The sequence below is a fragment of the Echinococcus granulosus genome (genome assembly GCF_000524195.1).
Source record: "Echinococcus granulosus chromosome Unknown EG_S00108, whole genome shotgun sequence".
Lineage (NCBI taxonomy): Eukaryota > Metazoa > Platyhelminthes > Cestoda > Cyclophyllidea > Taeniidae > Echinococcus > Echinococcus granulosus.
Genome location: NW_020170488.1, coordinates 66,696 through 92,051, shown reverse-complemented (window position 1 = coordinate 92,051; position 25,356 = coordinate 66,696). Strand labels below are relative to the sequence as shown.

The window sequence follows — 25,356 nt, the reverse complement described above, 5'->3', positions numbered from 1 at the left end:
GATGAATTCCAATCGTTTGCTTGTAGTAGGTTCACAATTTGAAGGGACTGGAACAATCAGGAAACGAAGAGGCAGGTTTCCCCGCATTATTTTTGATTAGGTCCGGAAAGACAAAAACTAGCCTGGCATCACGCCATTTTTATCTAGAAAGCTAACTGTATATGCAGTTGCAAAGCGTGCACAAGAATTAAACAACTTCTGTGTAGACTGAAGCGACAGTGCAGAAATAAGGCGTGCAGGAAGCCAAAATCTGCCTTTAATTTGAAAGGAAATTTTGACTTTGTGGATGGCTGGATGAGGACGGGCCTGTAAAACCGATTGCGGAAGAGTGGACTAATCTGCTTACGCCCCTGACGTATGATTCTCAACACTTGCCTTCAGGGTCAAACATACGTGACACCTTTTATAAAAAGGGAAATAGGAAAGAACGCTTATTGTGGTAGACAACTTGTTTGGCAGCAAACATTCCCTTCTCAGCAGGTCTGGGAACTCTCCCTTTCCAAATGTTATTTCCTTTGAACTCAGAAATACCTCAATTATATTGTCAAACGAACTGTTTAGTCTGCTTAACATTCGGTTATCAAATACTCATGCCAAGAAAGGGCGATAACTACTTGGAGGTTGGAAAATGCCATACGGAGGGTGGGGTAAGACGGTATCTCCCACCTCAATCTAACTCAGGCGCAAATCTCGTGGTGGAGGTAAGGTAATAAGATCTTGCATCAAAATGAGGACTTTCCTTGCATCAATTCGCATATCTTGGCTATTTCCCGAGAAGGGATTCTTCCTACACCCTCTTGGGTTAATGTATCGAGTAGATGAACTTCAGTGTCCCTCAAAACTCACATAGGCGCCAAAAGTGGTCCAACCCTCCATGGTGACACAGGTGAAAACAGTGAGCATGGCGTAGAGAAAGTTGTCAAAATTCACCAAGCCATCCTCAGGCCCCACATAGCGTTCACCTAACTCGGGTGGCAAATCTCGACACACGTAGTTCGGTCCAATCTCAGAGCAATTGAAAGCCATAGAGTAGGAGCTGTTTGAACAGGGCCGTGGATTGTCCATCATGGTGTCTGATGGGGGAGAAAAAAACAGAGGTTTGCGAGGGAAAAAGTAATCTCTGCATTTCATGGATATGCTACTCGTGGGTCCAGTGCTGCTAATAATTAGTAACAGGAATTTTCTTTTCGCCGACCGTCTACATAATCGACATGCAGGTGCCAGAGATGCTGATGCAGGTGACGGTGGTGAACAGGGGATAAACTAGTAAGTAAGTGGGCGGATAAGTAGGCACCCCGAAGCTGAACAAGTCATGCAGAATTGCGAGCCGACCGTCCAACGCACAAACATATTTCGGAGGGGTGAGCGAGCAATTGCTGCAGGGTTCAGTAATGCTCCTCAGTCCATCTAGAAGTAGAAAAGCTGAGTTCAGGGTTAAAAGACCTCCTACCTTGTTCCTTATAAGAAGATAGGATTAGAGTTCCTGAAACCTCACATGCGCATACTCGCAAAAAGAGACCTAGTTGATTGTTACACCAAAAGCCAATCAGAAAGCGCGGTGAAGCTCAGGATTTAATTAAAAATAAAATGGAATAACATTGGAAGGGGGTGAGGCAACACAAGAAGCTCAACGAAGTGAAAAACGAGCAAGCTTACAGGTGGTATTTTCCTGAACAAGGTAGCAAGTGGCATGCAGCTTGCTCTGGAACAACTCCAGTCCAATGATGGCGTAAATGATGATGAGGAAAATCACCAAGAGGAAGATGTGAAACAATGGCACCATGGCAGTGACAATCGAATTGAGCACAACCTGCAGACCTGTGAGAAGAAGAAAGAAGCCACGGCCAATCGATTTCAATCGCATATTGCCCGTCAAGGCCGTTTGCTACCAGCGTCACATATGCGTGACGAGAGTGGTTCTATGACAGTTTGACTGAGCCTGGATCGAAACTTGGAGGCATGACAGTAACATCAACTGACCTGGTCAGTTGGTCGCACTGAGGGTGTCTGCTATAACCAATCAGATGAACAACCTGTGAGTCATCAGGTAAACCACTTCTTAATGGAAGTGGGTGAAGACTCGACTACGATTGTTTTTGGAAGCACTTTGTCACGTCCTGCAGAGAGTTCGGCATCCCATTACCACCCGTAAACAGGGCGCAGATTAAGCTGCCTCATCATTATACGCGCTACAAAACGTACTTGGAAGACCCGACACCAGTCGAAGTGGTCGTAGAACACGGAAAGCCCTCAACGATTTCACATCCAACTTGGTATTTTCGAGACATTTGGAGCCCAGTCTAGGAGTGCAACATCAGGAGAAAGTTATAAAGACGGCAAGTAAACTAAGAAGCTGTAATAAAGACGGGAGAAACTCACCCAATCACAACAATAGAGAAGTCGAGAACATTCCAGAAATTTCGTAAATAGGCGTCTGGATGTAGAACAAAGCCGTAGGCGATGATTTTTAACACGGCTTCAGTCGTGAAGATGATGAGAAAGACCAGTTCTGTCTTCTCCTGGAAACGTAAACACAAGTACACATATACACGTGAACACACAAGGGAGAACAGGGGAATACGAAATACAACCCGTAAATGCTAGTGGAAGTAATGGAACAGACCAACATACCAGCGCAACATTTGTGGCGTTGTAATCCCCCATGGGGTAGGGGTGATTGATGGCCAGAGCAATGCAATTGGCAAGAATGGTTGCGAGAATGAAGAATTCAAAAGGTCTTTTCAAAAAGCAAGCAGTTAAGGCCAACACGGAGGCAACAACCGACGACTAGAAAGGAAGCAGCCATAGATCATCAGGTTTGCCCCAATCAACAATTTATAAAAAAGGAGGTCTGGCCGAAGTTTATTTAAATCCGGTTTATTTGATGAGTCGGTACCTAAAAGAGCTTTATTTCCTTCGACAATCTAATTGATCGGTAGGCTAATGTCTTTTAAGATACAAAAACCGATCTTCCCTGCTTTTTGCGCAAGAGCTTACACATCACCCAGTTGACAGCTGTCACCAAGATAAGGGGCGATACCAATCTCAAGTTTTGCAGGAAATACACGATCAGTTTCGACGCGGCCAATTATAGCAAAACCTCTGGGGATTAGGGATGTTCAAAGATGGTGAAGTCCGGAGAATGCGCTCAAAGAGTCATTCATTCCCGGGTGAGGTTGGAAACGAAAGAAAGCCGCGACTTCTTCATAACTCGGTAAAGAATTAGTCTACTAAAAGGAGTCAAGAGTAGATCAACTCCTTTTTCTAAGCCCAAAGGAAAGTAGAAAAAGTTTAAAATCCCACCAAGAAGGTACGCTTAGAGGTATTTGCTGCTTCCTTTTACGAACAGTCTACACGCGGTTAAATTTGTGGTAGAGGATGGGCTTTTGAAGAAATCTGAAAAAAGTAAGCGTAAGGCATATCAACTTCGGAGAGGGGGGGGGGGGGAAAGGCAAGGCGGTAAGTTTTTATAGCAAATTAGGGGCACAAACTGACCGGCAGAGCGTACACAGTGGACCTACGAGGGGAGGTGAATTAAGGCTAAGGTCAAACAAAACCTAGGGTTCAGAAGTGCACTTTAAAGAGCAAAAATTAGACAGGCTCCTCGCATCAATTGGTCTTCCCCTTCCGTCCATTTGGTGGGGTAAGGCGCCTTCTTGGGTTAGTTGAAAATGCATGATTTGAAAGTACAACAGGACGGCAAGGAGGTGGACATCGGCTACATATTTGGGTGCGCTAAAGAGGGCGGTATTGTCACAGAGAATGGTGTCACAGCGACATTGCCCTGCTAGATGGGGTGTACGTGTCGCAGGGAGCACAAAACGTGGCCCAAAGCACGCAAGTGCGAACGTGCGAGGGCATTCGCACGCAGGAAGCCCATCGCACACGTAGGTGCGCGCGTGTGTGCGAGGTGCGACTATCGATTGGCTGGTGGGCGCGTGCGGGCTAAAGGGACCGAGCGTGGCATTGACGGTGCCACGAGGAATTTCACTTAATTATTGATCAAGCATATGTTGTCAATTATGCTTTACTGACTCCATTTGACATCAAATTATCTGTTGCGAAGGCAAGTGTCAGCCCGATCAAACTACTGCCTGCATTAATACTAGAACAGGAAAGTTGGCCCACCAGTAGGACAGCTTCTACTTAATTAGGAGCAAAATTTCCATGCGGAATAATAAATAAGAGTAAAAAAGTTATGTCAAGATGACGCTGGAAGACGTGTTGAAATAACCACGATGTGCCACTTTAAATCATCATAATCCAGAATGACCCATGTAAAAAATGGCTGTGAATAAAATCAGACAAATAAGAAATATAAAATTTCGGAATAATCCTTACTAAACAGGAGTGCTGTCTCGTTAAGACAAATTTGGTAAAGTAAATAGAGGAGTCCGATTCTAATGTGCCAGTCATAGTGCGGAACAAAATCTGGTGAAAGCAAGCATGGAAGAAGAATGAACCGGAATCTTCGCTGGCATATTACTGATAAGTAAGCACAATTCTTTTTTTCCTTAAATTACTATGGGTAATGGACTGTAAGGTGTTCCATAAAATCCATAAAGTACGGGGGCTCATTTCAATGAATTTGTGCTACAGATAAGAAAACAAGTCAAAAAATGGCAAAGAAGAAGAATCCAAAGAAGAACCTTCATTTCAAAGCTGTAATAGAAACAAAAACCCCTACGTTGAAATTGCCCAAGTAATAGACACAGAGAGGAAGAACGGTGCGTCGAAAAAGATCCCAGCACAGTACAGAAAACGACAATGGCGAACTAAAAAAGCTGCTAAATTTATTAGCTCAAAGTTACTTTAAGCAACAACTTAGCGATTCCAATTACTACATTGACAACCCAAATTTGTATCAAAATACTGAAAACTAAAGGATACTTGGCATCAACAATCATAAGGCAGTAACGCCGAATAGGATTTCTCTTCGAGAGAAGAAAAAGCGACCGGTTTGGGTTAAACTGAGGGCAAATCCTCCTACGTCTTTTTGATTCCCGATCCTTAAGTGCCGCAATAGCTAAGTCCGCAATCACCGGTCGGGTGCCTGCGAGGAACGGATTACCAGCTGCCCTTGGACCCCATGGATTTCCACCAGGAATGTTCATTGCCATAGTGATTACAGGTCAAAACCCATAGCAGACATCCAAGATACGACACGCAGACCCCCACCTGACTGTGGCGCGTTAAGGTCACTGTAAGACTGAATGGTCAGTTTTAACAAACAAACATCCAAAAAATTTGAATGCAAAATATAGTTTACAGACAAAGGCTATTAATAATTTGATTTTAAAAAGCGGTTGTTTATAAATAAAGCATTATTGATATTTTTTACATATTAAATGATAAAATCAGTCACTTCAAATAATGAACGAGTTTCTTTAAAATAATTTTTAATGATTCCGTTGAAATACTTAATTGGCTGTAAAAAAAATTGTTAAGAACAAGAGAACAAGAAGAAGGAAGTCGGACTCTTAAATGCCACAGAAATAAGCAGTTAGCTCAATAAATTCAGGATGTCGTATTGTTTACAAGCCGTTCAATAATTAATCAAAACCCCACTGGTTCTTACAAAGTGCTTGCTCTGTGCAAATTTTGAGTCTCAACCTTATCTTTGCTTTGGTTCTAACTTTTTGGACATTCCTGAATGTTCCCCTTTCATCAAGTTTTTCTGACCGTTTGATAGACTCGATAAAGCAATCCTATACTTGAGCAGAATATCAAAGTTTACAAAGGATCAGGCCTCAATTCATCATTTGAAGTCGAGGATGTTACATTTTTTTATGAGGGTGGTGTTAAGCGGGCTGCCTGAAGCTTGAGGTGCACACTACAATAAAACATGCTATACGTGAAGATTGAGAAACAATTTCATTGCCCATTTGACGTAGCTTATTAAAAATTCAAAGATGCCATGCAACTTTTCCACTTAGTAATTTGGAATTTTAGACCATACCTAAGCTGATTTGTTTTCTCTCTTCGTAGTCACTAGGTTGGTGAGTTCGATTGTTTTATCTGCAGATTTATCGCCGTATCTTCACCCGTTAGTGTGGTCTTTGGTCGATTGGCTACCCAGATGGGGAGATGGGGAGTGATTCTTAGATAACACTCCACAGCAGGAATACCTCCAGAAACAAATTGTTTACTTTGTACCATAGACTTTGCTATTTGAAGAGATGCTTATAAGTTTTCCAAATTTTAATACTATAAATAAAACTATGTTAGGACATTACTCTTACAAGTCTACTAATGGAAGAGAGAGGTGACGAAGATCTGCGGGTTTCCTTTTGGCCAGTCTTTTCGTCCCCTCAAAAAGTTACCAGTTGATTGTCGGCTTTTTAATATTGCATGCGATTATCCAACACTGACGTCAAGAAGAAGCTATAATCTCTTTTTAAGCTTAATGGGGTGGAGCAGTATCCCACAGCATCCTAACAAGCAAGTTCTGCACTAAAGGATCTAATGCTTCCCGGCAAGACTAGGTATCTAATGAAATCTGTGCTAATTTTTTTCCTCAGATCTTAGTGCTGTGCTCAAAGTACGCAGGTAATTCTCCTACAGACTTATTTATCATACCAACAGTCTAAACCCGGTTCAGAAAATAGACAGGGTTGAATCTCACCAAACAATTAGTATTTCATGATGATGGGGCATTTTTAGCTAAAATCCCTTAACTACAAAAGACTGACGAATTATATGCTCGCAACATAATAAGTAATTCACTCTTTTTCAAGGCGCCTGTTTAAAATTTTCTTGTGCAATGGGTCAAAGTACATTCTATACATGAGGGGCAGATCATGGCGTAGTAGGGGCTTTTAAAATCTACCACTTGATGCCCAACATTTTTGATACGGATCAGGCAAAAAACAAAGATCTTCATTGCAACAAATTTATGTCGTCCTCAGTCTTTGCTGAAGTTGTAATAAATTATGGTAAAAAGAATAAATATACTGTTCACCAGCGCGTGAATTAGGCTTTGGAAGGCTACTAGCATAGAAGATAGACCTGGAATCAGAATGAAAGCACCACCCTCGGAGGCTGAATTGCCTGAAAACTTAAAAACGGGCTTAAGCGAAATACCGTATCACTACAATTATGCAAAGGAACCCCAAATGCTTATTGGAATCTGTCTCAGAATACGGAAAATTCAAAAAATTAACTCCGGAATATTGTAGGACGAGACTCGTAGATCTCCTTTTCTCAGATCCTTATACTCTTGGAACACTGAATGATTTGGCCTCGACATGTTTATTAAGATAAGTAAATGGAGGAAGCAAGTACAGCATTTGGAGAGGTGTGGACACAAACCGTTGTCGGGGTTGCAGGACGTTGACGCCTCAGTCACGAGGTTTGACCTGTCTGCCCATCTCCTCTCTCAAAGAAATACTAAAACAATATAAGTATTACAATATTGTAATACTTATGTTGTTTTAATGTGCCTTTCAGGGAGGAGGCAAGCAGAAAATTCGAACCTTGTAACTGGATCGCCCCCTACCTTACCTAGTGACTGCGGCTTCCCTCCTTCTTGAATATCGTATTTTCCCTATACATCTTGTCGTCTTTAATAAAGATGTCCAAAACAAACCAACCGGGCTTGTCTAGGAACGCTAGGAATTGGGAAGCGGAGACCGAGGAGTCTCGCTCCACAATATGTCCCCTGTTATATATTCACTGGGAGCTGTGGAAGAGGCCAGATGCTTCGCTAAAATGTCGGTAAGTTAGAGCAAATTGGTTAAAAGAGCTACAACGAAAAATTCAAGCGAAAACCACTAATTGATGTTTCATTTTACTAAACAGGTTTATACGGTAGCACGAAATTCATAATTTTTAATAATTAGTCTAAACATCGTCGATGTGACCAATTTATCCCTCACAACTAATAAAACTTAGTAATGTTTCGTTGTAAACAATAATTTTATTTGTGGTCGTTCGGGAAAAAAGTGCCCTTTGCTGGATCTTTTAGTCATTCGACCTTTATAAACCACCATTACCTAGGCTTACAGCCGTATCAAGGGTCCCAGTTCCCTAGTGTAAGTGCATGTGTGTGTCAAAATGCACTGCAGCGGTAATTAGCCAATGAATTGCCCGTATTCGCGAAAAGCTGAATTAGTCACCCAATCACGATTTAGACTGTACTGTGTTGCCGTAGCCTTGCTAACTACGCGCTGCTTACTGCTGTCATAATCGCCACATGGCCTCGATATCACTTTTGAACCCAAAAGCAGAGTTCGCAAAGGCTCAAAATGCCTTCCGAATTAATACTACAGCCGCGCGTGGGCTGTATGAGGTGCTGAGGACAAATCTTGGACCCAAGGGTACCATGAAGATGTACGTCGAATATTTTTTCTTCTGATGCGATCATAGGCTGGTGTCAGGTGCTGGTGATATTAAGATTACAAAGGATGGGAATGTTCTTCTTCATGAAATGGTAATACCCCGGTCTTATAATTGGTGTTCTTTAGCAAATTCAACATCCGACAGCAAGCTTGATAGCCCGGGTTGCTACCTCTCAAGACGATTCTACCGGTGACGGGACTACATCAGTTGTCATTCTTATTGCCGAACTTTTAAAACAGGCTGAACTTCTTATTAGCGAGGGCCTGCATCCTCGACTCGTCACAGAGGGTTTTGATCTTGCCAGAGAAAAGTGCATGGAATTTCTCGATGAATGCAAAATTGATGTTGCTTCGGATATGCCCGAAAAGGCCATTCTCCTTGCAGTCGCTGGTACTTCCTTGCGCACGAAACTGCACCCGGATTTGGCGGATCACCTTGTAGAGCCGGTCGTTGATGCTGTCCTTGCCATTAAGCAGCCCAACGAAGAACTTGATCTTCATCGGATAGAGATCATGGAAATGCGCCATAAAACCGATATGGACACCACTCTTATTAGAGGTCTTGTGATGGACCATGGTGGTAGGCATCCTGATATGCCGAAACGGGTCACAAACGCCTACATTCTTACCTGCAATGTTTCATTGGAGTATGAGAAGACGTAGGTTACTTCTTACTTCCTATTGCCTTTCTAGCGAAATCAACTCTGGCTTCTTCTATAAGACTGCTGAGGAGCGTGAGAAGATGGTCAAATCTGAGCGCGAGTTCATCGATAAACGTGTGCAAGCCATCATTGAGCTGAAGCGAAATATGTGCGATATCGATGCTGGCAAGGGTGACTCAAAACCAGGTTTCGTTGTCATGAACCAAAAGGGCATCGATCCTATCTCCCTCGACGCTCTTGCTCGGGAGGGCATCTTGGCACTTCGTCGTGCTAAACGCCGCAACATGGAACGCTTAGCTCTAGCTTGCGGCGGCTATGCGGTCAATTCTCTGAACGATCTTACTCCCGATTGTTTGGGCTACGCTGGTCTAGTCTATGAATATGTTTTAGTAAGCGCCAGCTTCGTGATTTTATAATGCGTCCCTTTTTAAGGGTGAGGAAAAGTATACATTTGTCGAGGAGTGCAAGAATCCGCGGTCTGTTACTCTTCTTATCAGGGGTCCTAACAAATACACCATAACTCAGATCAAGGACGCGCTCAAGGATGGCCTTCGTTCTGTAAAGAATACTTTTGATGATGGTATGTAATAGGCTGGCGGGGATGACATTTACAAAGCTCGTTGATAAGTAAAATAGGTTTGTTATTACCTCAGGTTGTGTCGTACCTGGAGCCGGCGCTTTTGAGATTGTGGCTCACCGGGGCTTGAAGAAATTCGAGGAGACCGTTAAGGGACGTGCTCGTCTGGGCGTTAGGGCATTTGCCGATGCGCTACTCATCATTCCCAAGGTCTTGGCTACAAACTCGGGTCACGATCCCCAGGAGACGATTGTGAAGCTGTTAGAAGAGGCTTCTCAAGTAGAAAAACGCAAAGGTACTTCAAGGCAACTGGTGGGTCTGGATTTGGCCACGGGTGAGGTTATGGAACCCGCCGGGGCGGGTATCTTAGATAATTACAACGTCAAGAAGCAGATGGTTGGATCCGCGTAAGCTGATTCTCTTTGTCACTTAATTTGGTCCATGTTTTTGATGCTAGTACTTATTTTGATTGTTTATATTTATAGTGCTGTTATCGCCACCAACCTCTTACTCGTCGACGAAATTATGCGCGCCGGTCTAAGCTCGCTCAAGGGTTGATGTTTTTAACCTAGCAAATCGCACTTCAATAAATTGTTTCACATTGACAATACGGCTTTCACATTTTCGGTCTCGGTGTGTTTAATCGATGTGGTTTCTGCTGCCATTTCTCCACCTTTCGGGTGTTCTCCGAAAAATCTGTTTTAAGGAGTTTTTTTATTTCTCAACTGCGTCATGTGCAACATTGAATCAGATCATTGAGAGAAATGAGGAGAAGGTTGTCTGTTCCATCAGAAATGAATTACCAGTCCCACGTGAGGTCCCATGAATCTTTTAAATCGATGGGCTGGGTGAATTTGGTCACGGTGAACTGTTCGGTTTTGGAGTTGAAGGTGAAATCGCACTTTGTGCCATTGAGGTTGACAATTGAAGGTTTTCGTGTGATACCGATTATCCGAATGAAAGCCAGTGGCACTGGCCCTACTGGACCGACTCTGCCTCCTTTGTTGATAATCGCATTTGCCGTTAGCTTCTGGTGTATGACACCGAAGGTGACATTCAACACTTCGCCATCCTCCGTCTCCCCATCGTCCCACACCATTTCTCCGCCCGCCGTCCCATTTAGTAGCACTACAGTGACACCAATGCCCATCTTCCTAGCTTCCTGAGTGTTTATTGGCCCAGACGGATGCATTGGTAGAATGCAGCCAGCCTTGTAGAAGACTGGGATTTTGTCCAGTGGTGCAGGAACGGGGTAGAACTTCCCCAAGGACTGATAACGCTTTAGGCTTGAGAACTCCACCCATTCTCCCTGTGGTAAATAAAGCGGTGTAAAGTCCATCCCTTCGCCCAGAACCGGAGCCACGTTGAGACAAGAACCGAGGAGGAACTGTTTGGCGTTGTGATGAGTTGCCAGATCAGTGGGGTAGTCAAAAGCTAGAGCCTTAACCACCATTCTTCCATGATTCTTTGCTCCATGAAGGAGGGTGTACAAATAAGGCAGCAGTTGGTAGCGCATATCGAGTGCTTTCGCTATCGCTTTTTGAGCTTGAGTGGACCAAACTGCGGGATCTTGAAGTCGCGCTCCAAGGGTGTTGTGGTTCCGTGAAAAGGGATAAAATGCACCCAATTGGCTCCAGCGAATACAGAGCTCCTCGGTGGTGTTGTCGACGAAGCCACAGATGTCTGCCCCGAAGAATGGGATGCCAAAGAGGTTGAAGTTGATCATCTGAGGAATTGAGGCAGCCATCTCACTCCACGTTGAAGTGATGTCACCAGACCAATGAGCTGTGTACCTCCCCGCTCCTGCAAACGAGGACCTAGTGAGGATGAAAGTTCTTTTTCCCGGGAAGATGCGTTGTAGTGCTCTGTAGGTGGCTTTAGCCTCATCGAGGGCGTACAAATTGTGGAGGTTGTAGTGTGGAACACCGTTGGCGTGAAGAGCCGATGGACAGATGGTTCGGAAGGAGAGGCTACCTCCGGATACCTGTGGAGTGTATGGAGGGTAGTCTAGTCGACTAGAGTGGTCGCAACCCTGGTTCGAGCCATCTATGAAATTGGATGGTTCATTCATATCGATCCAGAGACCATCGTATGGGAGCTGTTGTTGAAAGTCTCTTGCACATTCATACCACCACTGGAGGGTTTCATTCTTTGTAAAATCGGGATACACCGTCTCACCTGGCCATACCAGTCCTTTAAGTGGCTTCCCTGTCCGGCTGTCATTCACGAAGACTCCAGCAACTAGACCCTTCTGGTACGGTGCGTAGTCATCGCCGGCCTGAGAAGGAATACCCGCGTCGACGATGATCACTGTCCGAAGACCATACTTTTCACGTAGTTCAGTGTAGAAGAACTGTGCCAAGCCCTTGAATTCATCCTTCTTCGACAGCGTCCAATCTCGATAGACGTCCATATAGTCGATATCCAACCACTGTACATCTTGCGGGATACCTGCTTTGCGATTTCTTTCAACGGTCTCACGGATCTCCTCCACTCCTGTGTAGCCATAACGACAGAGTTGAAAACCAAGAGCCCAATAGGGTGGCACCGGCGGGTGACCAATTAGTTGGTAATATTGGGCGACGACCTCGTTCGGTGTTGGACCGACAAAAAGGAAGAAGTCGAGGATTCCCCCAGTTGTACGGAAGGTGAGTGATGGAAGAGGCTGTTTAGTCACCTCCATAGAGTTGCTGTTTAAGAAGAACATTCCAAATGCCGTGCCATCAGGAGACAATCCAAGGAAGAAGTTGTGAACGCCGTAGAGGTTGGCATTCGGTCGGGGTATATCGTCTCTAGCCCAGAATACCATCCTCTTCCAGTCATGCATGTCGATGGGGAAAGAGTCCTCCCTCTCCCCCAGACCATAACCATGAATAGCGCGTACTTTAAAAGCCATTTGGAGGAACTGATTCGCATAGACGAAAGCGCTGGCCATAAGCCCAGTGGAGTCGATGAGAACCACCTCCTTACCTTGGTCTTCCACACGTGAGATACTGAAGCCCAATCTACTAATATCCACAGCCACGGAGTACTTCATATTTCTCGGACACTGAGAATCTGGTGGATCGAGTTCCAAATCTGGTTCCCAGCGCTCCGCATGGGGGTCGGTAATGCGCACCCGAACGCGCGTTTCTGTTTCAAAAGCAACATTCATCTGTACTTCGTCTATCGGTTCCGGAGGCACGGAGTAAGCACCGGGCAATCTTTTTGCAGATAACAAAAAACCGCAACCAGATCTGAAGATTTTCCCAGTTGGTTTGTAAGTGGGATAGTTGGCTGGGAAGTAGCAGGCGATTGTGCGGTCGTGATCAACGAGACTCCAGCAGCAGTTACGATGGAGGCACTCTGCCTCCGTCGCCATAGGCTCAGGATGACAGTCCAAACGGCTGGGATTTGGTACGGCATCACAGGCAGGGTTATTAACAGCTGCAAAGCACAGCTGCGAGTGGAGGAGGAAGAGGACAAAAAGGAGGCTACCTAAGGGTGTCGGCTGCACCCTGAACACTGACATTGCCGCATTCGTGACTGCGTTTAGCGGTCCTGCCGGTGGCTTTATAAACAAAGCTGGTGTGTTTGCATAGCCTTTCTGGCTAAATGATGTAAACATCCGGTGTGGAATCCAGACCGCCAGAATGACCTTGGAAATCGATACGCACTTTTGAAGCGATTGGAAGGAGAGAGTCCACCTATTTGGAGCATTGGGGATAACGATGTGTGTGCCAAGAGGAAAAAGAAGGGATTTTTGTTAATCAGGCATCTATGGATGATAAGTCTACACAGTCTTACAATTTCGTTTTAATTATTTACCTAACAACGCGGGCTATGAGGTCTCCCTTGGCGTTGCAGTGTTCAGGCTAAGCCCGTCGTTGGCGCTGTTTACAACTTCGGACTCAACTCGGCGCGCCACAGTTTGCCCAGCCGAACGCCTAATTGAGCTACCATACTTCGTATATAAGACAAATTTAAATTTTTTTTTTGAAAAAATTGGCGGCTTAGCATAGATGACCCTAAAGGTGTATTTAAACTAAAGTTGTGTTTTAGCAGACGTGATTAGCCCCCGTGAAGACTTTTCAAACAAATCCAAGAATCGGATTAAGTCTCGCGGTTTTGATAAATTCTGGAGATGTCTCTCGGAAGAAGCGCGTGTTTTGCCGAATCTTCTGACCGTTATGACCTGTGACTACTCAGTTGATGATACAATAGTCATAGTTTCACCTGGAAAAAGGTCGTCAACAGATTGAGGAGCTGACAACTGGTGTCCCTCAAGGCCCATGATCTGACGATATGCAAAATGGAACTTTGAAAACATCCTAAACCCCTACTAGATTTTTTAGCAGATTTTGATTATCAGTAACAGGGGTCGCCAGAGAAATAGCAACAAAGCATTTAAGTGGTTTGAGATTACTTTAAAATTTTGTAGCGTTTTAGGCGGAAAACTACTTATTTTTTGAAAGTGATATAAATGAATTTTAGTTTCGCAATAAAGGTTTTTTCGAGGTTTTTCAATTCTCACCCCCTGAATTGAGCCTCTGACACCTACTAACGACATTTTAAACTGGAACAGGGAAGGTTGAGTAACTGATGGCGAGATATTGTCAACATAGTCTTCTTTTGAGTGATTCAACGCCACCTTTAGCAGAAATTCTATGAAATCAATGTAAAAATTGGCGTCCAATCCTGCTGAAGAAAAGGGGTTAACCTCGAAGCGTTCAAAAAGAAACGAGAAAAGACTTAACCCTATTATTGGCAGTAGCTAACCTGCCAACTTCTACTGCGCAGGTGGAAGTTCTATGCCTGGAGGGAAATGAGAGCCCCGATTCCGTCACATGCATTGATACAATTAAAAAATCCTGACCTTTCCTGTTGCCCCTCTCCTCTGGCTCAGTTCAGCATTTATTGCGTTCCTCTGGTGAATGTCGAAATGCACTTTGTGCAGCGAATTACTTTATTCAAAGGTTTTACCTCCAGTTAGCTTTCCGTCTCATCAATTTCACGTAGTGAGTGTTTACGGAAGTAATTACCAAGGCTGTTGCTTTGAAACTACCACACCTAAGGTCTTCACTGACATCTTGTCGTTCTGTTTGCCTTTGATCTAAGTCTAACACCTTGCCGATGAGTAGGTGAGCGTCCCCTCACTCTACTTACCACTGCAGATACAGGTTTAACGGTTCCTAAAAACTTCGTGCTACTCCATGGCTGGAATCACGTCAACCAATTAGCGGTGTTAGGACAGATGTGACTACTCTACGCGAAATATGTGCCTGGTAGGGCGCACACTTAATACTAATCGTAGGAGACATCAAAGTGGCCACGAGGCACCAGTTTTAAAAATGTTAGAACTTTCTAAGTCTGCTTTTGTATTTTAACGAGAAATCATCTCTAATTCTCATTCAGATTTGATGAACATGAAGCTTCTCCACAATTTCTGTCATCGCATTTACTAATTCCTTCTTATCAAGGAGCTTGAGAACGTGAATGAGCCTAGCCGGTGTAGCTTTTGGTCCCGACACCAGGGGCGTAAAAGTCAGCGTGATTGGCTGCAATATCGAGATTTCCGCCTCTGTGCCTACGAGCATCGTCGAAGGCTCGGGAGCCGGTGCTTGACTGCGTTCCTCTGAGAGATTTTCTTCATCTTCAAAACTTGGTGTTGTGTTAGTGGTAGCGGTGGTATTGACGATGGCAGCGGCGCTAGTGGTTAATGCCTCCGTGTTTAAAGCTCCTGGTGACTGTATTTCAAAATTGGTGGCTCTGGTAGAGAGATCCATCCTACTCCAGTACTCAAGGGCCCGAGTCACACGTCGGCGGAAGTTATAGCCGCCAGGGAGCTCATCTTCAATGTGTTCGAGGGTGTCCTCGGACACTCCAAGGCGTTGTAGGATCTGTGCCCAGTCGTCTTGGCTCACAAGCCCGATAAACCTCTCGCACATCCTACGCAGAATGAAGTCTAAATATGTGGAAGGCAGATCGTTTTATTATCAGACGCCAACCACGAGAGCTAGCTTAACGAGACTAGGGATAGTCTCAAACTGTCCCTAGCTACGACCGTGAGAGGCTTTATAATTTAGTTAGGAAGAAGGAAGAGAGAAGGGTGGAGGATTCTACCTCAACTTATCCTTTGAATGCCCTTGGTGATATTTCACAATCTTTGAGTGATCATCACATTTTCTTGGCATTTGGAAGGAACAAAAATTATTTAATAGAATTATCATTTCCTTAGGATGACACGATAGTTATTTTGACTTATAGGGACAAAAAGATAGCTTGCATCTAGTTGACGGAAGAATAAGGGTTGAGCCCATGATTAGTCGATAATTATGGATAGTAACCTACTGAAATTACTTAAGTAGCAGCTGGTCATAGGTTTGCTTTAACAATATGTGCTTCTCATTTCAACACCTCTCATTGCATTTATGCAATACACCGGATGTAACTGAACAAGGAAAAGATAACTTACCCCTATTCTGGTTTAATGCGTCGAGGTAAGCACACAGGCCCTTCAAATCGGAATGCTTAATGACTTCACGCAGGCACAGTGGAAAGTTGTTCCCGTCTAATTCGAGGTTTTTAAGGTTGGGAAGCCTATGCAGTTCACCGTGGATCTCCGACAGTTTGTTATTTCTCAAGTCAATATCAGTCAGCGTTTTGCAGGCAGCAATAGATGAGGGAATTTTTCTTAGATTATTGTCATTCAAGTAGATGCGCTTTAAGTACTTAAATCTGTTAAATACATTAGGCAGAAAATAGAGACCATTGTTTTGTAGGGAAAGATGCACCAAAAATTTTAAACAATAGATGTGCCTGGGAATCTTGTGGGGTTTACGTTTAAAGACAAGATTTGAAATTTCGTCGTGTTTTATTCTGGGAATTTTTGCAGCCTCTTTCTCAAATTCCAGAGCTTCCTCCAAGGTGGGCGGTCTCTCATCTTCTGCCGCGAACGATTCTACTTCGTCAATGTAATCTTTGCCCAGTTTCTCCATTGATGCATCCGGATCTATAAGGTCCGTTCTATCAAACCATCCAGGTGGATCAGGCTCCAAATAGGTGCACGCATGACAGCAATTGTTGTAGAGCAGAACTTTTAGATGCGGTATGTAACAAACGACAATGGGAAAGCATGAAAACTTGTTGTCAGATAAATCAAGATAGTTAAGGTTTTCAAGGCGATGCATTGTCCGTGGCAGTTTCAAGAGGCTGTTAGCACAAAGCCTGAGGGTGCGCAACTTAAGCAAGCCGCCTAATTCATCGGGTAACTCAAAGATGTAGGGACAGTGCGAAATTGAAAGGTGGGTTAAAAGCTTTAAATTACATATCTCAGGTGGAATTTGTAGGACAGGATTGTGGTCCATGAGGAAGTAGGTAAGTTTGGAGTTAGTCGAAAACAAACAGGAAGGAGCAACTTCAAATTCATTGTATGATATATTAATCATGCGAAGCCTTTCTGCCACGCTCGAGAAGCCATTTGGAAAGTCTTGTAGGAGGTTTTTGCACACATTAATAGTAATCACGTGCTCCAAATCACAAACCCATTGTGGCAGCACAGAGATCTTATTGTTCTTTAAAAAGAGGGAAATAAGATTCTTTAAAGCTTTGCCCTCAGAGGGCAATTTTTTAAGCATATTGCCTGAAAGATCAAGCACACGCAAGTTTGTGCATAGTCCCAAACTAGGTGGGACTTCTATCAGTTCACAGGACCCACAATTTACATGCCTTAGATTCTTGCATTTACTAAATATTTCCTCTGGAATGCGCCCAATGTTGTTGCCCTTTATGTCGAAAAATTCTAGCTTTGAAAGGCTCGATAGTTTTCCAGGCAACTTTGTAAATTTGTTGAATGCCAGGGATAAAATCTCCAGATCGCCTAGTCGGCAAAGATTGTCAGGTATGAAGCCTGATGCTTGGTTATAAGAAAACAACAGTTCTTTTAAAGAGAAGCATTGAAAAATGCAAAATGGAATATACTCGAAACGGTTGCCGCTTAAGTTTAGGCGTTGTAACCGTTTTAGCAAGGAAAAGTTAGTAGGGAGAGTGGTAAGCACATTTCCGGATAAAAAGAGCGCCTCCAAGTAAAGGAGTTCTGAAATATTATCAGGAAGTCTAAATAATGTGTTTGAACTGCAATCAAAATGGATAAGACTGCGAAGGGAAAAAAGTTTTCTTGGAAGGTGGGATATCATATTATGACTTAAGTCAAGCACTTGTAGGAACTCAAGATAGACTATTTCAGACGGAATGTTGGTAATCCGATTGCCAGACAATTTAAGCACCTTAAGCTTTCGCAGTGAACCTATGTCGCTGGGAAAATATGATAAAGAGTTAAAGGAGAGGTCCAAGTATGTTAAATTCGAAAGATTCTCAACCAAAGGCAAGAATTCCATCCGACATTCGGTAATAAATAATATTTCTAGGCTTTCCAGTGTCTTCATTGAGAGTTTTGGAGTGTCAATGTGGCAATTTGTGATTACGATAACATTTATCTCATCATTATCTTGAAGATCTTCTATTATAAACTCATCCGACAACTTTCTGATAAAAAGACATCTTCGACCGTTTTGCGTAAAACGGAATACATTTGGGGAAAGTGATGAGCTAGTTTGTAAGCTTATATGGATGCTATCTTACACTAGATTTATACGATTGACTTTGGCCAAAGCGTCCATTTCGAACAGCGCAGATCTGTGGCTCCAAGTGCATTGACCTTTTGATAAATTTGCTATTGGTTTAACAAACACATAAACTAAAAGATTGCGCGAAAGCAAGATCAGTTAAGTAAAACAAATTCTTAAATCTATTTGCTGGTATAAAATAAAGAGAATTGGATCCGTTTAAGGACAGGTTTGAAAATCGTTACGAAATTCCAGTAAAAAGCCACTTCAATACATAGGTTCAAATCTACAAATATTTTGTTGATGAACCTCTTATGTGAGAAGAATAAGTTATTACAGGCCATTAACAAATTTTTTAACTCGAGTAATATAACTGAGCGGATTTTGTGTCTCAGGAGTTCTTCGATTCCGTAGAGACCGTGAGGTTAACCATACAACTAAATAAAAGAATTAAAATTCTACAATGTCGCTTTATTTTTTACATGCTTCTCACGAAGCTATGCTTCTTTACTCAGGTGGAATGCACACATTCGACATACAATAGGGTCAGGGACTACCGACATGGCTCGGAGTCCAGCCCACCCGGCGAAGGTGCAAGGGCTAAGGCTCAAAGTGGCCCCGTTACCAAAACCGACTTACGATGACCAAAATATTGCTACATAGCGCACCTGCTTTTATGGCTATCACCATGCTCAGAAGACTCATATTTCCAAACAATAGGTTTTTGCTCTTTGCGTAATAAGAAAGGTTTAAAGAAACTTGGTTTGGAATTTGATCAAGATTATGGAAGGTCATCCATACCACATTTAAGCATAATTATTAGTCATACATTACGCGCTTGTTAAGTTTACCAGCAAAACCTCGAAAAAAATATGGCGAAATATCGCAACATTATTTTATCTCGCTAAGCAGAATACATCTGATGCAGAACTTTCGTGCTTTTTTGTTTAATATTCTGCTTGCTTTAGCGCCGTGTTTGAATGGCTCGGCGGTTTTTGATTCGTCCTTGATTAACGCTTGAGATTGGGGGCCGATTTGTCTAACCAAGCAATTTGAAATGCAAGGTAGAGGCAAAAACTATTTGCCTATTGAGGCTCTCTGTGAATTTAAAGTCTACGAGATTTTAAATGATGGACAGGAAATTGTGGAAAGGTTTGATATGGAGTTTTCAGTTATTCGGCTTGTAGGCCTTTGACTGCAGCCGAAAATTTTCAAAGAATCGTGAATGGCATTGATTTTTCTGACGAGAATTTTGGCAAACAGGGGGCAAGTGTGGCAGTGGGTAAGGATGCCAGTTATAGAATTCCCGACAAAAGTGGATGCTTCTCCGCGATCAAATAAGGTATTCTTGAACTAGCTTTCAATGCTGTGTAAACTGCTAGAAATGCTTACACGGAGGCCTGTGCATTTATTGAACTTATGGCTGTCCTGAAGGAGACTAAATGTCTCTCCCTTTGTCAAGTCGCCTCTGGTGATCAGGACAGAGAATTAGATGTTTCAGGACGCAATGTTGGCATGCACACTATCACATGTCTCGGTGGGAAGAAAATGGTTTGTATGAACGCGAATGCTATTATTCTCTTAACTAGGCTCTCACTGCCGCTGCTGGTATACTCCTAAAAGGAGCGGAACGATTTCGTTCAAGGTATTTCGAAATTGCTCAGGCTGAGCAACGCTTCGCAGATGGTCAAAGATCTATCTCCTATCATGAAGGACTTATGCAGCTGCGAAGGTCATGGCGTCTCAAATTGGGGCAAAATGTCATTTTAGGAGATGCAAGTCTCCGCTGTATTGGTTCTCGTGCTAAAGAAGGTGGCAATTTTGAGGTTTCTGAATCTGATTTCCCAAAATCTGATTCCGATGGCTCTTTTGATGTTGTCAAGGTTGGATTATTGTTCCCAAGTCATTCTATCTGTTGCGTAGGTGAAGTTCAGCAGTACAATGGAGTCAATGCTCACCAATGATCTCTGTACTGGCCGTCTTCGGGTTGTAATCAGGCGATTGAATCCAAAGCATCCTAACGATTGGTACCAGTTCTTGAGGTCACGTGTTCAGATCTCTGCGGCACCGCGTGCTTACTCTCTGCCAAAGTCCCAGAGTGACAAACTGTATCAAGCCCAAAATCTACTCATGTGTCGCGAAATTTTGTCTACTCTCTCCTATGAAGCGTCAATAATCGGGATGGATGAGACGAAAAGCGACTTGGTGGCTTTTTCATCTCTCGTTAGTTGGTTAACACTGTCACTAGTACTTCATAGCTCCAATTCTCTACTTGTTCTTGTTTTGTTTTCAGGGAAAGGTCGTTGCTGCCGTGTTTCCCGGAGTCCAACTTTCAATCAGCCTTGAGAGGTTGATAGATGGTGATTGTAATGAAGAGGAGGAGGAAGAGCATCCAGGACTTAGCACCCAGCTAAAACGTATTATCTTCCTCCAGCATATTCACTCCTGGTCAAACATCGCCAGTGTTCCCAACCCCCCCACTGGTCCGGTTCAAGTTCCTCGCCGTTTGCGTGCTGCGGGGGCAACAATCACACTTCGCAATACGGGAAATCGGAACGGAGATGGTGGGACGCCCATAATCACTGCCTGTGTCGCAGGCTTTGGTGGTCCGGCTGCATCCGCTTGGATGACCTCGCAGAGCCAGGCTTTCCGCTCTGCCTCCGGGCCGTTACCTGGCAACCATCATCAACCCTTCGCTGTACCGGTAGGACAGGAACGTTACACCTACTTTAACGATTGGGGCAGTGGATACGTCGAACAACAACAGCAGCACCATCAGATGGTACCAGCTTCGATAGATGAGGTCACTACCTCGGGGTTGACATTGAGTGGTCTGGAGCACGCGCTACGATTGAATCAGGCATCTCCCGCTGCCATCGCCTGTATACTCGGCTCAGGAGATGGTTTGTTAATGCAAATAGTGAGCCTGGCGCGGCATAGGGTGCTGAGACAGCGGGTGGCGCTTTGTTTGACACAATTTGCTCGTGGTGGTGGCGACAAGGCAGTGACAGCTTCTGTAGGAATGTGCGTGACAACTTTGTGGCATAGCATCGCCTCTCCCCTTTCCTCTGGGGTCAGTGTGACCTTCAACTCGGTGGGCTACTCAAGTTTTCGCACTCGACTGACCGTGTGTGTGGGTGTAGACGAGGTCTCAATCTACGGAGTGTGTGGCGCTGCCCAATCACTCACGATTCCTGCTACTGCAGACGTGCAGAGTGAACTACTGCGAATTCTGAAAACCCAGGTGTGTATTATATAATTGAATTTCTGGTCTTAGTAGTTCACATTGCCATTCCAACCCAAACATTGCCTCCTCTGTTAAACATACTGAAAGCAGATGTGCCATCCGGTCCCTCTACCGTTGCTGTTCTTTCACCTGCTTAATTTCATAAGGTTGGTTAGCTGGGTGTTATGCCCTTCACGACTTCAGTCGACTAGGGGAACTTTTGTCAATTAGTGTTTATCCATTCTAGCTAATGTCGGCTGGTGTTTTTTACTTTTATTGCCCGAGGATTCGCCTTTTAAAGCGCCCTGTGACTGCTTCTTGGTGGGTCTAACTCAGGTACTAGCTAGTAAATTTTTGTTTTGATTTTCAGGTAGTCTTATGGTAGCACATTTAGTTGCCCTTAGATATTTGCATCCTACTAAGCTCACACCACTTACCTATTCCCTTTTTTCTAGTTCGTTCGTTCGAATTTGCAGATTTGGTAGACTCTAGCACTGGGTAACTGTCTAATCCCTTACTTTTACGGTGAATGCTAGTTCTGTTTTTTCCTTATGGCCAAGTTCGTTGAATAAATAAGTTCCCTTGCCAATTGTTAATGGCCATCTATCTTTTTCAACTTATTCATCTTACCAAAATATGTCCGTCGAGTCTTTCACTTGGTCATCATTTAGAAGCTTTAGCTCGTAAGGTCACCTTGAATGTGAAAGGCCCCTTTGAACACTTTAATTTGCTCTTAGAACTAGGAAAACTTCGCCGCCTGTAGAATTTTGACAGGCAATGTATTTCATCTGCCATTGAATACATGCGAAATTTGAACTGGTGACTGGGAGTTGTTTACAATTTGTGAATGAATTTATTTGGTCATGTTTTGGAATTTTTACGGACTATAATTATAAATATGAGAGAAACGAAAAACGTCCTGTGGTTTCCCGTAATAGGGGCGCAGCGATTCTAGAAGACTTCTTAAATACCTTGCTTGCTGAAGTATTCTCGATGGCAATCGATGAGTCTTTCCCAAACGAGGCATAAGCTAGTCGCAACTTCCCCTTCTATAAGTCCATTTTTTCCAAAAGCGGAGAAAAAAATCAAGCCCTAGCTATCTTCACCTATATCCCACACTGTATCCTAGCGAACCGACAATTCCATTTCGCACCTCATTGTCGACTGATAATATCAAGAAAAGATGGTAATCACCGTCATTGTACGCATGCGTGTTCAAGACAAGAAGCTGATACACTTTTGCCTTTTATAACGCATGCATATAACTAACACACTGGATTTTACGGGTCCTTACAGACTTCGGGATGTTATTACGTCGAGTTATCTCGAAAACCGCAGGCATTTTTTGGATTCCCTGGTTCATATGTTTTCATGTAGTGCTTTCAGTCGTCTCTAAAGTTGTAAAAAAGGGATTTTTATGTTTTTGCAGCCTTTAGATCCACCATGGATGTCATCTTTTGCGTTTTTGTCAAGGTTGTTTTAACTTTTACATGCCAGTCTACTAATTTGTCGAATGAGTAGCACTGTTTTGGTGGGTAAATTAGATTTCCAACAGTTCGTCAAAGTCTGTTGAACAAAAGCGTGTAATTGCTTGGCTGTTCATTCAGCCATTTACTCGCCGATTCTTTGTCTATTTTTGATGTACAATAGGTTTTCACGGTCTCAAGGAACGGTTGCAAGGGTCTTTAATGCAATTTCTTTATCCAATGGAACAGCATTTCGTTTTTCCGACCCAATCATGGCCTGAAAAGAATACTGATTAAGTGCTAAGCCGCTGCCTCTTACCTAATTATACCTCACCCACTGCCTGTTTGTGTTAAAAAGACTGGCAGATGGAAATTCAAGTGTTGATGGCCCAGTTTTTCAATAATCGTCCTTCTCCCTTTGCCATGTCCTCTTGTTAGAGTAACCTTGTTTGCACAGCCCTCTTTTATCCACTTCAAATGCCCAGCTCTGTTGCCCAGGCGACGCAACATGTAGTGTTTGAGAGATTGAAATATGTTGCGGACTGTTACTCATCCACTTTCTCTTCACAGAAAACAATAGAGCCTTCACCTCTTTTTCCTGCATACTTAAAACAGACGGAAAGTAATTACAGTTGGCGTTGCAGGCAGATCGGTAGGAAAGCAGAATATTCGTCCCTATGAATTATTTTTTAGGAGCTAAGAAATCAAATGCTCACTATACAAGGTATCGCCTCAAAGTTTCTTGGCTGGATTCAACTGGGTTGCTCCTCCATCCCCTCCGTGGATAATCCCTTGAGCGCTTTGCTTATGGCTTCTCACAGTGGTAGTCGGTAAGCAAGTTTTCAGTTAACCTTATTTAGCCTACAGGGGAGTGACACGGAGATAATATTGTTTTGGCTTCAATCTGGAAGGTAGAATTATTTGCAGGACTCACGAGTGCTTGTGCGGAGGCTTAAACGGTTAATTTTATAGGGGGTGTTAAAAAGGTTGCCCAGTCTCTTATTTCCATAAATCAAGAGATTTGGTTACTGATTCTATTCATGTTCGCGATAACCCATCAGTCCTTCCACCAGCTTGAGTGGGCGACTTTGGGTAGAGGCAGCTGTGAAATTGTTGCATTATTTGCTTTGTAAGCGAATTCTAAGCCGTAGTTTTTCACTTCCATCAGAGAAAGGAATGGATTTTGGGTGGTGACCCCAAGATCTTTGAGTGTAAGGTCCTGCAGTAGCGTTGGACGAAGTCGACCAATGTCCTATGGGTGATTGTCATAAATTATCTGTAAGTTGAACGTGGAAAAGAACACAGTAAAGGTCTCGTCTTGGGTGCGGTTAAAGGTTTTCTGCGCTAGAAACAGTAAAGTTTGGACGAGGGGGTAGCATTTATTCACGTCTAGGCGTGTCATGCCTCCTATTCTGCTGAGCCAATCTGTAGGGCATGCGCTTCAGAATGAGTTTTCATTCTAAGATGAACTTAAGTATGCAAGCCTAGAGAACGGCCTTTCATAGTCAGAATAATGCCTTCCAGGGGCCTCAATTCATCATAGAATATGCTCTAAATATTGGCTTCAAGGCTGCTCTCGTGGAGTCTCCTATGCTTTAATTGGTATGGACTTCTGGGAGTCCACAAAGAATGAACAAATGGAAGACTGTGAAAATGTTTTTTTCGATTAGGCGTTTCACTTACCGAATGTCCACACAAGGGATTGCTGCGTTGTGGGGCTATTACATCAGAGATCTCCCATGATAGACCTATGGGCGCCTTTGAGATTATACAGTGTCCACATCTTATTGCTGAACGTCAAGCCGTCATACTGTGCTTGAAGTCTTCTGTGCGAGTAGATATCTGCTGATTCGGGCGGTACCTCTTCGTTTACATAAAACTTCATCATCCACTACACTGTTACATGAACCTACTCATCATTGCCATTGTCTTCCATTCTTAATCTCCGGTGTCTGATTTGATCAGCAACTTGTACGCCGGCTACCAGCGGATAATCAAGCTGACATGGCATTTACTACTGCCAAAGTAGCATGCTTTTTGGTAGGTATAAAATTAGAGATCATTTTGCAACCATGGATATTTTTGACATCCTTCGGCAACTTTTCAGAATTGTCTGTATCCGAGGTGGCACTTGCTACCCTGAAGGTCTGGAGTTCCTGGTTGCTAAGACTACGCAAAGCAAACTGACGAATTTGGCCAGTGATGGAGAGCTGTTGCGGTTCACCCTCACTACCACAACTGCAGGACAGGACGGTGCTTTTGGTCGCGGCCAGTTCATCTTCCGCAAGGTCGATTTGGCGCGTCTGCCGGGACGACACGTGGTCGGCAAGATTGAGTCTCTTCTTACCTGCCTGAATTGCCCTTGAGACCATCTCCTTCCAAAGCCATGTACATAAATTTCTCTTTGGAGTTGATCAATGTAAACTTCACATTCATTGGATTGACGTTCTACTTCCAGGTGGATGTGAGTGCCAGTTTGAATA

General features: G+C 43.6%; 5 protein-coding genes across 5 annotated transcripts in view; 2 read left to right on the top strand and 3 right to left on the bottom strand. All coding sequences in view use genetic code 11, as the record gives it.

Moving 5' to 3' along the window:
* EGR_08501 (Muscle calcium channel subunit alpha-1) overlaps positions 1-5,120 on the bottom strand; it is a gene marked incomplete at both ends in the record, with an annotated part of 30,841 nt that extends 25,721 nt beyond the window's left edge. The window contains 6 exons of the mRNA XM_024497750.1: positions 847-1,073; positions 1,657-1,818; positions 2,203-2,300; positions 2,380-2,519; positions 2,632-2,737; positions 4,891-5,120. Coding sequence (XP_024347836.1) covers positions 847-1,073; positions 1,657-1,818; positions 2,203-2,300; positions 2,380-2,519; positions 2,632-2,737; positions 4,891-5,120 — 963 coding nt within the window. The remainder of the gene's footprint in view (positions 1-846; positions 1,074-1,656; positions 1,819-2,202; positions 2,301-2,379; positions 2,520-2,631; positions 2,738-4,890) is intronic.
* A 3,074-nt stretch (positions 5,121-8,194) lies between these two features.
* Positions 8,195-10,136, top strand: EGR_08500 (T-complex protein 1 subunit zeta; the record flags this gene model as incomplete). Its single annotated transcript, XM_024497749.1, has 7 exons — positions 8,195-8,331; positions 8,368-8,431; positions 8,466-8,998; positions 9,033-9,390; positions 9,434-9,581; positions 9,655-9,985; positions 10,064-10,136. The coding sequence occupies 7 exons, from the start codon at positions 8,195-8,197 to the stop codon at positions 10,134-10,136; spliced, it is 1,644 nt and encodes a 547-aa protein (XP_024347835.1).
* Positions 10,137-10,377: 241 nt separating this feature from the next.
* Positions 10,378-13,089, bottom strand: EGR_08499 (Lysosomal alpha-glucosidase; the record flags this gene model as incomplete). Its single annotated transcript, XM_024497748.1, has 1 exon — positions 10,378-13,089. The coding sequence occupies one exon, from the start codon at positions 13,087-13,089 to the stop codon at positions 10,378-10,380; it is 2,712 nt and encodes a 903-aa protein (XP_024347834.1).
* A 1,879-nt stretch (positions 13,090-14,968) lies between these two features.
* EGR_08498 (Leucine-rich repeat and death domain-containing protein) lies at positions 14,969-18,871 on the bottom strand (the record flags this gene model as incomplete). The annotated part of the gene is made up of 4 exons (XM_024497747.1): positions 14,969-15,522; positions 16,033-18,164; positions 18,198-18,312; positions 18,850-18,871. 4 exons carry the CDS (start codon positions 18,869-18,871, stop codon positions 14,969-14,971), a joined length of 2,823 nt encoding a protein of 940 aa, XP_024347833.1.
* A 367-nt stretch (positions 18,872-19,238) lies between these two features.
* On the top strand, positions 19,239-25,239 carry EGR_08497 (Mediator of RNA polymerase II transcription subunit; the record flags this gene model as incomplete). Its single annotated transcript, XM_024497746.1, is given in 9 exon segments — positions 19,239-19,333; positions 19,369-19,463; positions 19,524-19,551; positions 19,564-19,732; positions 19,771-20,064; positions 20,105-20,404; positions 20,475-21,425; positions 23,567-23,703; positions 24,981-25,239. 9 exon segments carry the CDS (start codon positions 19,239-19,241, stop codon positions 25,237-25,239), a joined length of 2,328 nt encoding a protein of 775 aa, XP_024347832.1.
* Positions 25,240-25,356: the final 117 nt, after the last annotated feature.